This window comes from Geotrypetes seraphini, chromosome 11 (assembly GCF_902459505.1).
Source record: "Geotrypetes seraphini chromosome 11, aGeoSer1.1, whole genome shotgun sequence".
Taxonomy (NCBI): domain Eukaryota; kingdom Metazoa; phylum Chordata; class Amphibia; order Gymnophiona; family Dermophiidae; genus Geotrypetes; species Geotrypetes seraphini.
The window spans coordinates 29,028,312-29,042,867 of record NC_047094.1 but is presented as its reverse complement, the minus strand read 5'-3'; the positions used below and the strand labels follow the sequence as shown (position 1 = coordinate 29,042,867).

The following is a 14,556-nucleotide window of genomic DNA, read 5'->3' as shown; positions in this document are numbered from 1 at the left end:
GTACAACGCTGTGTACAATGCCAGACTTTGTTCTTTTCATCTAGCTGCCCTGTATGGCTGGAATAAACTACCTGAGTTTGTCCGCCACGCCTCTTCCCTTACCTTCTTTAAAAGCAAACTGAAGCCACCCTTTTTGATGTGGCCTTCAAGTCATAACCCAACTTCCCACTGCCCTAGCCAGATTAACCATTCCCTCTAACTGTATCCATGGCATCCTGTTTGCCTGTCTTATCTGTTTAGATTGAAAGCTTCCTCGAGCAGGGACTGGCTCCTTCGTGACTCTGTATAGTGCTGCATATGTCTAGTAGCACTACAGAAATGATAAGCACTGTATGTGCATATTTATAGACCAGTACTTAGGCAGATTTTCAGCATTCCCATAAGTAATAAGTGTATAAATATAAGTGTCTACTATATAGACTTACCCTGTGATGTCTGGCTCTGCATTTTAACTGTCACCTGTTTCACCCTAGTGCAAGACATATCATGGGTCATCTTTGACTACAATTAGCAAAGATTTTCTGCACTGAATAATGATGCAGCTCAGTCACAAGCAGACTACATGAAAAACTATAAGGCGTGACCCAAGTCACCAACACCCAAATTTTGTATATGGCACCTTACGTTGTATGCACACAATGAAGCCGGCGGCGCAATGTGCAGCGGCCTCAAAGAAAGCAAACAGAATGTTGGGCATTATCAAAAAAGGTATCACTACCAGAACGAAGGAAGTTATCCTGCCACTGTATCGAGCGATGGTGCGCCCTTATCTGGAATACTGCGTCCAATACTGGTCGCCGTACCTTAAGAAGGACATGGCGATTCTTGAGAGGGTCCAGAGGAGAGCAACAAGGATGATAAAGGGAATGGAGAACCTTTCATATGCCGAAAGGTTGGACAAGCTGGGGCTCTTTACCCTGGAAAGGCGGAGACTGAAACGGGACATGATAGAGACTTACAAAATCATGAAAGGCATAGAGAAGGTGGAGAGGGGCAGATTCTTTAGACTAGCGGGGACAAGAAAAACAAGAGGTCATTCAGAAAAACTGAGAGGAGACAGATTCAAAACAAATGCAAGGAAGTTCTTCTTCACTCAGAGGGTGGTGGACACCTGGAACGCGCTTCCAAGTGAGGTGATAGGACAAAGTACAATACTGGGGTTCAAAAAGGGACTGGATGACTTCCTGGAAGCGAAAGGGATTACAGGGTACAGACAGAGTACTTTACAGGACTTTAAGCGAATAGGGTATGAGCGTTTTAGGTTAGGATCACTAACAGGTCATAGACCTGGGGGGCCGCCGCGGGAGCGGACTGCCGGGCATGATGGACCCCTGGTCTGACCCGGCAGGGGCAATACTTATGTTCTTATGGTGCAGACAGCCAATTTGCATGCACAGCTTATTTAACTGGCCTAATTGGCACTGATAACTGGCAAGTAACATCTCATCATTGGCACCGATTGGCCCTAATTAGAAGCTACACACACAACTTGGTAGGCAGATTCTATAAATGCTGCGTGTCGGTTCTAGTATGCAAATCTGAAAACTGGGTGTGGCCAGAAGAGGAGCAGGAGAGGATCATGGGCACAAATTGTTTTGTTATTTTCTAGACACTCAGTTTAGATCAGGGGTGTCAAAGTCCCTCACCTTGAGGGCCGCAATCAAGTCAGGTTTTCAGGATTTCTCCATTAAATATGCATGAGATCTATTTGAATGCACTGCTTTCATTGTATGCTAATAGATCTCATGCATATTCATTGGGGAAATCCTGAAAACCCAACTGGATTGCGGCCCTCGAAGAGGGGCTTTGACACCCCTGGTTTAGATTGTGAGCCCATCTGGGACAGAGAGGATAGTTTAAGGTGTCTATTATATTAAATTTGTAAAGGTGCTTTGAACTGGAAAAGTGAAGGAGCTTACTCAGTTAAACATAGAAACATAGAAACATAGAAATAGATGGCAGATAAGGGCCACGGCCCATCCAGTCTGCCCACCCCAAAGACCCTCCCCTACCTTTCCTTGTGAATAGATCCCACGTGTCTGTCCCATTTGGCCTTAAAATCAGGCACGCTGCTGGCCTCAATAACCTGAAGTGGAAGACTATTCCAGCGATCAACCACCCTTTCAGTGAAAAATAATTTCCTGGTGTCCCCATGCAGTTTTCCGCCCCTAATTTTCCATGGATGTCCCCTTGTTGCCGCTGGACCCTTGAAGAAGAAGATATCTTCTTCCATCTCGATGCGGCCCGTAAGATACTTGAATGTCTCAATCAGTTTGCCCAGTTGTTCACAACATCGCTTTTTCCAGTTATCCACAAGGTTACCCGTATATGAAATTTTTTAGGACCCCTGAGGATGGAGTGTTTCTTCAAAACGCAGACTGTGTCAGGTCCGGGGTCTCCAACCCTTTTGGATACAAACTGTTTCATGTTCATTTCAATGTTTGTTTATTAAAGACCTGGCGTCTTGTACACCATTTCTGCAGTTTTTTCTTTTCTTCCAGATACCCTAACAGTAGATACCATATGAATATTTTAACCCCCCTCACCACCACCACCACCTCAAAAAAGAGGGCTACTTTGTAACCCTCAAAAAGACAAAATAGTATCGACAGAACTGCATGAAAGGATTCCCATAATCATGATCTAAACCAGGGGTGTCCAACCTGTGGCCCAAGGGCCACATGCGACCCCATGAAGTATTTTGTGCGGCCCCGGTCGAGGACAATGCAGTGCTTTCCTCTGCTGCCCCCGGTTGTTTACCGTCTTGCTGGCTCCCTCTTCTGTCTTGCTGCAGCGTTTGCACATTTGTACAGCCCCAGAAACATTTTTTTCAGCCAATGCGGCCCAGGGAAGCCAAATGGTTGGACACCCCTGATCTAAACCTTACCCTAACACTAGATAGCAAGTGAATATTTTAAGTGTAGTGGGGTGGGGTTCCCCACCTCAAAAAAGACAAAATAGTAACCAAAGAATTGCATGAGTTCTTTACTGTTGGAGATCAATTGTCGGTCACCTCCCATTCAGTGTGCGCATTTGTCGTGCGCGGAAATGTCGGCGTACAATTGTCGTGTGCTTCATTTGACGGGTCACCTTATTCAATACAGGACACGTAACCTTTGTGAATCCAGCTCCATATGTCTGGAAGGGGAGAAATGAAAGACAAATCATATGAATGGAGGCTTATCTTCATCACTCTTCCAGAATCGGTTCAGTCATATCTGCGCAACCGCAGCCGGTGTGTTCAGAGGGATTCAGAGATAGATAATTGTCCATCTGATTTGGTACCAGTAAGGGTAGTCGCCAGAGCTTAAGGAGGCCTTGGGAGTAATGCAATATATTATTGTGGGTTTTAGAGCCAGAGGAAGGCCATGCTTGCTGGTTGAACAGTGTTTCTGACTTGGATTTCTGTCATGAATATAAGGCAAGGGAAATGTGTTTTTGTCAACTGATTACAACTCAACAAGTACCTCACAAAAATAATTTAATTTCAGTTCACCAATGAGAGCAGATATATCTTTCACTCGAGTTCCCCATAAGGTGTCCCATGCCTTCAGGCTCTTGAAGCCAGTCTTCCTTCCCTGCCAGAAGCCCTTGTCCAATTCAGGCCCAAAAGAGGGGATAAAAAGATTATTAGAGGCATTCTTTCTCGTCACATGCCACTGAGCATTCTGCCCTCTTTACAGGTTAAGGGGCTGCCTCTACTGCCACTGATGGCATACATGCTGATAATTATCATTTTTGATGTTGCTATAATTGCTGCTGGGCTTTTTCTATTTAATTTCCAGCTCAATTTCTGGTTAAAATATCTTATCTACCCTAGCCAGTAGTTTAATCAACCCTGCTAACTGTAACCCCTACCCTGGGGGGTTCCATCTTGATTGATTAGATTGTAAGCTCAATCAAGCAGGGACTGATTAGATTGTGAGCTCATTTGAGCAGGGATTATTTCCTTCGTGTGTACATCCATTAGTGCTCTAGAAATAATTCATAGTAGTAGTAGTAGTAATATCTATCTATCTTTCCCCAGTTTGAAAGCTGATTGGTCCATTTGGGCAGAAATAATGAATGGCTGGATGCTATATAGTAACATAGTAACATAGTAGATGACGGCAGATAAAGACCCGAATGGTCCATCCAGTCTGCCCAACCTGATTCAATTTAAATTTTTTTTTTTTTTCTTCTTAGCTATTTCTGGGCGAGAATCCAAAGCTTTTCCCGGTACTGTGCTTGGGTTTCAACTGCCGAAATCTCTGTTAAGACTTACTCCAGCCCATCTACACCCTCCCAGCCATTGAAGCCCTCCCCTGCCCATCCTCCTCCAAACGGCCATGCACAGACACAGACCGTACAAGTCTGCCCAGTAACTGGCCTAGTTCAATCTTTAATATTATTTTCTGTGTTCATCCCACGCTTCTTTGAACTCAGTCACAGTTTTACTCTCCACCACCTCTCTCGGGAGCGCATTCCAGGCATCCACCACCCTCTCCGTAAAGTAGAATTTCCTAACATTGCCCCTGAATCTACCACCCCTCAACCTCAAATTATGTCCTCTGGTTTTACCATTTTCCTTTCTCTGGAAAAGATTTTGTTCTACGTTAATACCCTTTAAGTATTTGAACGTCTGAATCATATCTCCCCTGTCTCTCCTTTCCTCTAGGGTATACATATTCAGGGCTTCCAGTCTCTCCTCATACGTCTTCTGGCGCAAGCCTCCTATCATTTTCGTCGCCCTCCTATGGACCGCCTCAAGTCTTCTTAAGTCTTTCGCCAGATACGGTCTCCAAAACTGAACACAATATTCCAAGTGGGGCCTCACCAATGACCTGTACAGGGGCATCAACACCTTCTTCCTTCTACTGACTACGCCTCTCTTTATACAGCCCAGAATCCTTCTGGCAGCAGCCACTGCCTTGTCACACTGTTTTTTCGCCTTTAGATCTTCGGACACTATCACCCCAAGGTCCCTCTCCCCGTCCGTGCATATCAGCTTCTCTCCTCCCAGCATATACGGTTCCTTCCTATTATTAATCCCCAAATGCATTACTCTGCATTTCTTTGCATTGAATTTTAGTTGCCAGGCATTAGACCATTCCTCTAACTTTTGCAGATCCTACTATACTTATTTAAAACATTTATAGACCACTTAATATCTAAGCGGTTTCCAGCAACAAACATACATAAAGATTCTAATAAAACATATTAACAAAAAAAACAAATCTCTATTTTCTCATCATATATGGTGACTGAATATCAAGGCAGTTGGAGAAGGGAATATAGCATCCTTACAAATAGGCATCTACAAAAGGTTCTGTCTTTAGTAACTTCTTAAAGTTAGCACAATTCGTACACAATCTTAAATGTCCAGCTAAATTATTCCATAAGTATATCCCAGAACATTCTAGTTTGTGAAAATACATATCGTCCACTTCTTTCCTTAATCGCCGTTAGTCTCGTGGCTCCCTCAGATCTCAATATCCTACCAGGTCTAGAAATCTCCCACAATGCACCAAACCAAGCTAGTGCCGATCTATACAGAACCTGGCGGATCAAGGTCATAACTTTGTACTGTACTCTATTTAATTGGTAGCCAATGAAGTTGTTTCAATACTGCTGAGATGTGCACCATTCTAGGAGCGTCAGTAATTAGTCTTGCCGCTGAGTTCATTACCAGGGCCTTGCTCTTGTGTCAAACCAAGGTATAGTGAGTTACAATAAAGTCAAAAGCTGTTAACATGGGTTTCATCTGATTCCTTACTCCTCCGCCACAACACTACGATCTAATTACCAGAATTTATTAGCAATTTCCTCTGTCCGCGAACTCTTCTATGATACCACCCGAAAGACTATCTTCTTGGTTATCATTCCCTCACTTTGGAATGCATTACCACTAGATATCAAGCAAGAACCTTCTCTGGCAAATATTCCGTTCCAAAGTCAAAACCTCTCTCTTCAAGGATGCCTACAGCATCTGAGATCTCTTCTCTTCTCCAAACACAGGCAAATACATTAGCAGAGAACAACAAACACTTCCTAAGAAGCGACCCCCTTCCTCTCATGCTTTTCCACTCTACCCCCTTATCACTTTAATTTTATTGCATCTGAATGTAATTTTACTCCCCAGTATTCTTTCCCTTTGCCAATGGCTGTTCTTGTCTGTTTTTAATCCCCGTTTTATTAATTTTCTTTTTTGTTTTTACCACATTTACTTTTTTTTTTAAATAAACTTTATTCATTTTAAAAACAATCATAGTGTAATTCTTGTTGTAAACCGTTTAGCTATTTTTCTGATAGACGGTATATCAAATGACAAACTTAGAAACTATTGTTGTGGCAGAAGGAGGGGCAGGAATGATTTATAAAATGATTGTTCCAGTTTTCTCATTGACAATGACATTGCATTTGCCATGGGAATAACCACTGATGCAGACTGATGACAAATCCTCCCTCACATGGAACATGTTTCCTGTCCTTCTTACAGATCTGCGACAAGGCCTGTCGCCCAATTCACAGATCTGTTGAAATCTGACAGGGGCTATGATCTGAACATCTCTGAAACTAGCCCGAGACCAGCAACTCATTTCTCATCAGGCATATTTTTTTTAAAAGCAGGATTGAACTCATAGCCTAGATGTGAAAGGCTTCTTGATGGTGTGACAATTCCCATGAGTCATACAATCCCACGAAAGATACTTATCAGATCTGATGGATAGCAGCGAAAGATTAGAGAAACTGGGCCTCTTCTCCCTCGAACAGAGGAGATTGAGAGGGGACATGATCAAAAAATTCAAGGTACTGAAGGGGATAGACTTAGTAGATAAGGACAGGTTGTTCACCCTCTCCAAGGTAGGGAGAACGAAAGGGCACTCTCTAAAATTGAAAGGGGATAGATTTCGCACAAACATAAGGAAGTTCTTCTTCACCCAGAGGGTGGTAGAAAACTGGAACGCTCTTCCGGAGTCTGTCATAGGGGAAAACATCCTCCAGGGATTCAAGACAAAGTTAGACAAGTTCCTGCTGAACCAGAACGTACGCAGGTAGGGCTAGTCTCAGTTAGGGCACTGGTCTTTGACCTAAGGGCTACTGCGGGAGTGGACTGCTGGGCACGATGGACCACTGGTCTGACCCAGCAGCGGCAATTCTTATGTTCTTATGGTACACTGCAATCCAGGCTTGAAATAAAAAAGAAAAGAAAAAAAAAATGCCAAAATAAACAACAAAGTGGGGCATCCAGTAATATAGTAAACTAGCTGATGCCCCGGCGTTGCACGGGTATTTAATTATAGCAATCACACTGTAAATGGATTCAAATAAAGATACTTTATAGTGGTGAATGAAAGTATTTTTTTACAGCTTAATAAAAAGTACAATATTCAAATAATAATGTGAAATATTTGACAAAATGAATACAATACAACTAACGCAAAATGTGATTATAAACAACAATTTTAGTTTCACCTCCTGGAGCAAGAACATATAAATTCTTGGGTGAACCCACCCTTGAGCAAGCAACATAGAGTTGTGGGCAGCGAGACCCCCAGAACATATCACCCCAGGTAGTGAGGGATCAGCATACCAAGTTTCCTTCAAATCGGTCAAGCCGTTTTTGAATTACTGTGAGAATGGCAGCTTTTTACATTTTTTCCATTGACATGAATGGGTGAAATCTGATTTTCTGTTTGTAGCTCCTCCCACGTGTGCAGGTGGGCCGCGAGACCCCCAGAACATATCACCCCAGGTAGTGAGGGATCTGCATACCAAGTTTCGTTCAAATCGGTCAAGCCGTTTTTGAATTACTGTGAGAATGGCAGCTTTTTACATTTTTTCCATTGACATGAATGGGTGAAATCTGATTTTCTGTTTGTAGCTACGCCCACGTGTGCAGGTGGGGCGTGAGACCCCCAGAACATATCACCCCAGGTAGTGAGAGATCTGCATACCAAGTCTCGTTCAAATCAGTCAAGCCGTTTTTGAATTACTGTGAGAATGGCAGCTTTTTACATTTTTTCCATTGACATGAATGGGTGAAATCTGATTTTCTGTTTGTAGCTCCGCCCACGTGTGCAGGTGGGCCGCGAGACCCCCAGAACATATCACCCCAGGTAGTGAGGGATCTGCATACCAAGTTTCGTTCAAATCGGTCAAGCCGTTTTTGAATTACAGTGAGAATGGCAGCTTTTTACATTTTTTCCATTGACATGAATGGGTGAAATCTGATTTTCTGTTTGTAGCTCCGCCCACGTGTGCAGGTGGGCCGCGAGACCCCCAGAACATATCACCCCAGGTAGTGAGGGATCTGCATACCAAGTTTCGTTCAAATCGGTCAAGCCGTTTTTGAATTACTGTGAGAATGGCAGCTTTTTACATTTTTTTCCATTGACATGAATGGGTGAAATCTGATTTTCTGTTTGTAGCTACGCCCACGTGTGCAGGTGGGGCGCGAGACCCCCAGAACATATCACCCCAGGTAGTGAGAGATCTGCATACCAAGTCTTGTTCAAATCGGTCAAGCCGTTTTTGAATTACTGTGAGAATGGCAGCTTTTTACATTTTTTCCATTGACATGAATGGGTGAAATCTGATTTTCTGTTTGTAGCTCCGCCCACGTGTGCAGGTGGGCCGCGAGACCCCCAGAACATATCATCCCAGGTAGTGAGGGATCTGCATACCAAGTTTCGTTCAAATCGGTCAAGCCGTTTTTGCGTGATCGCGGCACATACACACACACATACATACACACATACATACCTCCGATTTTATATATATAGATGTCAGCAGATAAAAAGACCCACACAGTCCATTCAGTCTGTCCGACAAGAAGGTCAGAGCTGAATCTGGCACTTCTTCATGATTAAACATTGCTACAAGTTGCATAGTAAGGGGGAGGAAGGGGGCGGACCGCCCTGGCCGCTGTCTTCGTGAGGGCGTAGGCACCTGTCCTCCTGTCTACCCCTCCCTACCCGGACGCTTCCCTTCCCCCACACTTCTGTAACATTCCTGCTGTTGTATCAGCGTCGTATCTTCCTCTGATGTCGCTTTCTCTCCCCATGTTGGTGAGAGCGCTGGCATCCCTTCCCCTCTCCACCCCCCCCCTTCCTATTCCTTCCATCCACATGCGTTTCCCCCTTCCCCCATACCTCTAGTTGAAATGGTTGTTCACGGCGGTCAACAGCGTGCTCTTCGTGACCCATTCAGCTCTCATGCTGTCACTTCCGGGTGCCACGCATAGGACGTGATGTCAGAAGGAGAGCTGATAGGGTCGCGAGGAGCACGTTGTCAACCACTGCAAGCAACAACTTCAACTGGAGGTACGGGGGAAAGGAAGGGAAGGGGGAGTGTGGGGCAGGCAGGGGATGGAGCGGGAGGCGAAGATGAGGGTGGAGGAGGAGCGCCACTGCCCTGGTCGTCTCTTACCCTCACTACGCCACTGTCTGACAAGTTTAATTCATTCATTTTCTTCTATTTTTTTTTTTTTTTTTTAATGTTTTTGTTTGTAATATTATTCTGGTTTACACGAGTGGTTGCCAAAAGCAGCATCTGGTTGCCGCAGCCATTTTTGAAAAGCCCAGCAATTAGCTGTTGCTGACAAGTATTTTTTTGTTTTTTGTTTTTAATTTGATGATTTCCAGAGGGAGGAAACCACCGGAAGGCCAGCGCCAGACATGCTGCTCCAGCTCTCAGTGGCACACCGAGTCACACATCTTCAATGCAGACAGGCAGATTGTTAATGAGACATCGTGACACTGCCTTTTTAAATGTATTATCCAATTGAAACTACAAAACTGGCTGTCAAAATATGAAATACATCACAAGTTCAGAAACAGCGTGGTTTTTTTTAAGGGAACAGAAAACGCATAAAGGGAATTTGTTCATTGAGCTCAGCGTCTCGCAAACTTTGCAAAGCCGTGGCACGCTAAACGTGCTGGCCGCGGCTCAAGGCATCTGTAAGTGTGCAGATGTCAACGTGATGACATCATGCGCCGACGTCTGCCCCTGCGCGAAGGCCCTCCAGATGGGGGTACTGGAAGGGAAGAAGCGCGGCACTGGCTGACTGCCTTCAGGAGGTGCCTCTCGCCGCGAGAGACATGTCCTATAGGCAATCAGCCGGCACCGGAACCTCTCCTCCCCAGAGTTTCATTGGCACACCTGGAATCTCGGGCGGCATGCTAGTGTGCCACGGCACACAGTTTGCAATGCACTGGCTTAGCTAAATCAGTAGCAGAATGAACTCCAGTCCACGAGCAGAAGACAGTGTCCCCTGGATTCTATATATGATGATGAAATTTTGGCGGAGATCTAAGAGGCAGGTGCAACTAAATTGCTGTATGAACCACTAAATATGAATTAATTGACCTTAACCAATTAATCAATCTCCCTCTTACAAAGCCACAGTAGCGGCTGCCACGCAGCAAATGCTCCGACACCTATTACATTTCTAAGGGCGTCACAGCGATTACCACAACAGCAGTCACTACTGTGGCTATTTGTAAAAGGAACCCCAAGTTAATTGGCATTAATTTGGATTTGCGTGCACATCTGCGCAATACTCTATAACACGGGAAGCCTAAATCCCATAGCGCACAAGTCAAAAGGGAGCACAGACAGGGGAGTGGCATGAATGGGCCACGGAGAGTGTGGCGTAGTGGTTAAATCTACAGCCTCAGCACCTTGAGGTTGTGGGTTCAAACCCACGCTGCTCCTTGTGACCTGGGCAAGTCACTTAGTCCTACCATTGCCCCAGTACATTAGATAGATTGTGAGCCCACTGAGACAGACAGGGAAAAATGCTTCAGTACCTGAATAAATTCACGTAAACCACAGGTGTCAAACTCAAGGTCCACAGGCCGAATCCAGCCTGCCTGGCCATTTTATGCGGCCCGTGGTACAATGCAGAGTTTTCATTGCCGCCCCCGGTGTTATCTTCTGGCCGGCTTCCTCCTCCTTACTGCCACAGTGTGCACAAAGCTGCAGGAAGCAGCTCTTGCGCGCGTCCTGTGTCTGAACCGGAAGCCTTCTCTCTGACATCACGTCAGAAGAAATGCTTCTGCATGAGACGCAGGATGCACGAAGAGCCACTGCCCACAGCTTTGTGCACACTGCAGCAGTGAGGAGGAGGGAGCCAGCCAGAAGATAACACCGGGGGCAGCAATGAAAACGGCCCATCGCACCGCGGGCTGCATTAAACGGCCAGGCGGAGGCTGGCCAGAAGGTAAGACACCCGCCGGAGGGAGACACCTGGTTGAGGCTCAGCATGGAGGGAGGGAAACAACAAAGATAGGGGGAATGATTTTATTTTCAATTTAGTGATTGAATTGTGTCAATTTTGAGAATTTACATCTGCTGTCTGTATTTTGCACTGTTCAGGAAGAAATGCATTTGTTTCTTTTTCTCTGGGGTTGTACTGCATGCAGAGTCTTGAATCTTAGGGTTTCGTTTGTATATATTAGTACAGTGGTACCTCAGTTTACGATTGCACCAGTTTGCGAGTGTTTTGCAAGACGAGCAAAACACTCAGCAAACTTTTGTCTTGTAAACCGAGCACTGCCCCGATAAAACGAGCACTCAGCAATGGTGGCCCAGGGGTGAGTACCTGCCTGCGGGTGCTGCAGCGCTTTCAAAGTGGTGGCTTCCTTCCCTCTGGGTCCCTGTGCGGCTGCCCTCCTGCTTTGGCCGATGCCTCTGCCGTCCGTCAGCGCCTCCTGGCTCCCGATCCAAGCCGGCCGCCATCCTGAACGAGCATGCGTGCAGCCTCACCTCTCCTCAGTCAGCCGCTGCCCCGACAACACGCTCACCATGTACAAGCACGCAGGAGAGGTGAGGCCGCGGGCATGCTTGTTCAGGATGGCAGCCGGCTTGGATCGGGAGCCGGGAGGCGGTGACAGACTGCAGAGGCATCGGCCAAAGCGGGAGGGCAGCCGCACGGGGACCCCGAGGGAAGGAAGCCACCACTTTGGATGCGCTGCAGCACCCGCAGGCAGGTACTCACCCCTGGGCCACCATTGCAAACTTTGGTTGTGTAACGAATCTTCTGAGTTTGCATTAAGGCCTATGGGGAACTTTGCTTTGATAAACGAGCGTTTTGGATTACGAGCATGATCCTGGAATGGATTATGCTCGTAAACCAAGGTACCACTGTATTTTTAGTTTTTGGTCCCTTATTTGCATAGGGGTTACCTGTGTTCTGGTAGGAATGAATGTTGAGAAGCATACAGTGTGCTTTGTGTAGTTTAATTTTGTGGTTAACCATTATGTGTTGTTAATAAGATTATATTGTGTGTGTATATATGAAAAATGAATGGAAAAAATGGTGTTACAATTAGTGCTATTATGGGGGTAGGGTCTGGGGTACAGATTGGGCAGGGTCTGGCCCTTGACTTAGCCTGTGTTTTGGATTTCAGACTCTTAATGTGACTGAGTTTGACGCCCCTGGCATATTAGGTCAAGCCAATGGTTCATTTAGCCCAGTATCCTGTTTCCAACAGTGGCCAATCCAGACCACAAATACTTGGCAGAAACCCAAATAGTAGCAACATTCTGGAATCCGAAAGAGTAGCAAGATTCCAGAATCCCAGAGAGTAGCAACATTCCATGCTACCAATTCCAGGGCAAGCAGTGGCTTCCCCATGTCTGTCTCAATAGCAGACTATGAACATTTCCTCCAGGAACGTGTCCAAACCTTTTTAAAACCCAACTACACTAACTGCTGTTACGACATCTTCTGCTAATGAGTTCCAGAGATTAATTATTCTTTGAGTGATAAAAAAAAATATGTCCTCCTATTTATTTTTAAAGTATTTCCACGTAATTTCATTGAATTCCCCCTAGGACAAGCAATTGGAATGAATACGGTCCATTATGATCTGGAGTGCTGCACAGGATGGACCTTCAAACCCCAAAAGATCACGAATTCAATGAATTTATTACTTTCTATGCCTGTGATTTAGTGCTATATATCTGACCAGTGCAAATTTCAACCTGACCAATTTCTAAATCAGGTGAATTAAATGTGGGTGGATGAAACAATTATGATCAGCAATGATGAACGAGAATTGGGCTTGTTTAGTTTAGGCCAGGGATCTCAAATCCAGTCGGGTTTTCAAGATTTCCCCAATGAATATGCATTGAAAGCAGTGCATGCACATAGATCTCATGCATATTCATTGGGGAAATCCTGAAAACCTGACTGGATTGTGGCCCTCAAGGAGGGACTTTGAGACTCCTGGTTTAGGTAATCATTTCCTGAGAAAACAAAAAGCCCTACTGAACTGAATGTAACTCATCTTGAGATACCACTGAAAATATATGAGCTAAGTAAAAAATTTTACAAAATCCATTCAAAATCATACAACACAATTCAGCTTGAATTCACATGACTCTTTTCTATCTATGAATTACTCTCTCTTTTGGATCACAGATGTGACTGATTTAATGTTATCAAAAGATTTCATACAGAATCATAATACTGTGCTCTCAGAAGCTCATTAGATATTCTCTCCGAAGCTTTCTCAATTCACTGCAAAAAAAAAGAAAAAAGATGACACATTGAAGTGGGAAGCCTGTCTAATTAACGAGCGTATTCAAAAGAAATGCAGCATTTCAGCACAGGTTATGAAAGGGAAGCTACATAAATGGTCCTGTTTTCACACTCCGGGTAAGAGTTGAGGGCTGGATTCTCAAAGAGCTGCCGAAAGTTAGACAGACAGGCAAAAGAAGAACACCTCGCCTTGAAATATCAACAGTATGATAGAAAGGCAAGGGAAGTGTCTATTCAGCCACACAATCAACTTTATTCAAAAGTATGGTCCTAACAAGGATCCTGGTTTCGGCGTATAACCTTCCTCGGGGGATACTAAACAGACATATAAGGCAGAAATAAAATACATATGAAATTATAAAATGTATGCAAACAAAACATATATATATATATGCATATATAGTATACATATCTCGATATATGCACATATAGAAATAAAACATGTTCTGAATATATTGAATTAAAAACAAAAACACAACGTGATATTCAAAAATACATCTAAAAATAGTAACAAGTTACAAGTATGAAAGAATGAACGCGGAATGTCTGGGATATAGTAACGCATTTAAAATGGTGTGGAGTCCATTGATTGCATTTATTGAGTCACAATAAATGTCATGTATCTTTCCTTTTATTAGATTTCCTTACACATCTAGGGTGGGTGGGTGGGGGGAGGGGAATGTATTCTGGTTTGCTATACTTACTTATCTAGTGATGGGGGACTTTAACTACCCGGGGATAGACTGGAGTACGGGTCACTCCAACTGCACTAGGGAAACAGGATTTGTAGAAGCTGTGAGGGACTGCTTCATGGAGCAACTGGTCAGGGAACCGACGCGAGGGAGTGCTACTCTTGACCTCATCCTGAACGGATTAGGGGGGCCTGCAAACGGGGTAGAAGTGGGAGGACCACTAGGCAACAGTGACCACAATGCGATCAGATTCACATTAGAAAGGGGGACACCCATAGTAAGGAGGACCGCAACAACTGCGCTCAACTTCAAGAAAGGGAACTATGTTGCTAT

At 44.6% G+C, this 14,556-nt stretch overlaps 1 protein-coding gene across 6 annotated transcripts in view; it reads right to left on the bottom strand.

Moving 5' to 3' along the window:
- Window positions 1-14,556, bottom strand: part of SYT17 (synaptotagmin 17) — a 114,335-nt gene that overhangs the window by 27,520 nt on the left and 72,259 nt on the right. Inside the window, exon 8 of one of the 6 annotated variants that reach the window (XM_033915171.1) lies at window positions 13,271-13,510. The exons of the other annotated variants lie outside the window; for them this stretch is intronic. Within the exon in view, the coding sequence (XP_033771062.1) occupies window positions 13,503-13,510 (8 nt within the window). The 3' untranslated portion in view covers window positions 13,271-13,502. Of the gene's footprint in view, window positions 1-13,270; window positions 13,511-14,556 lie in introns of those variants that run through there. 6 annotated transcript variants of the gene reach the window in all.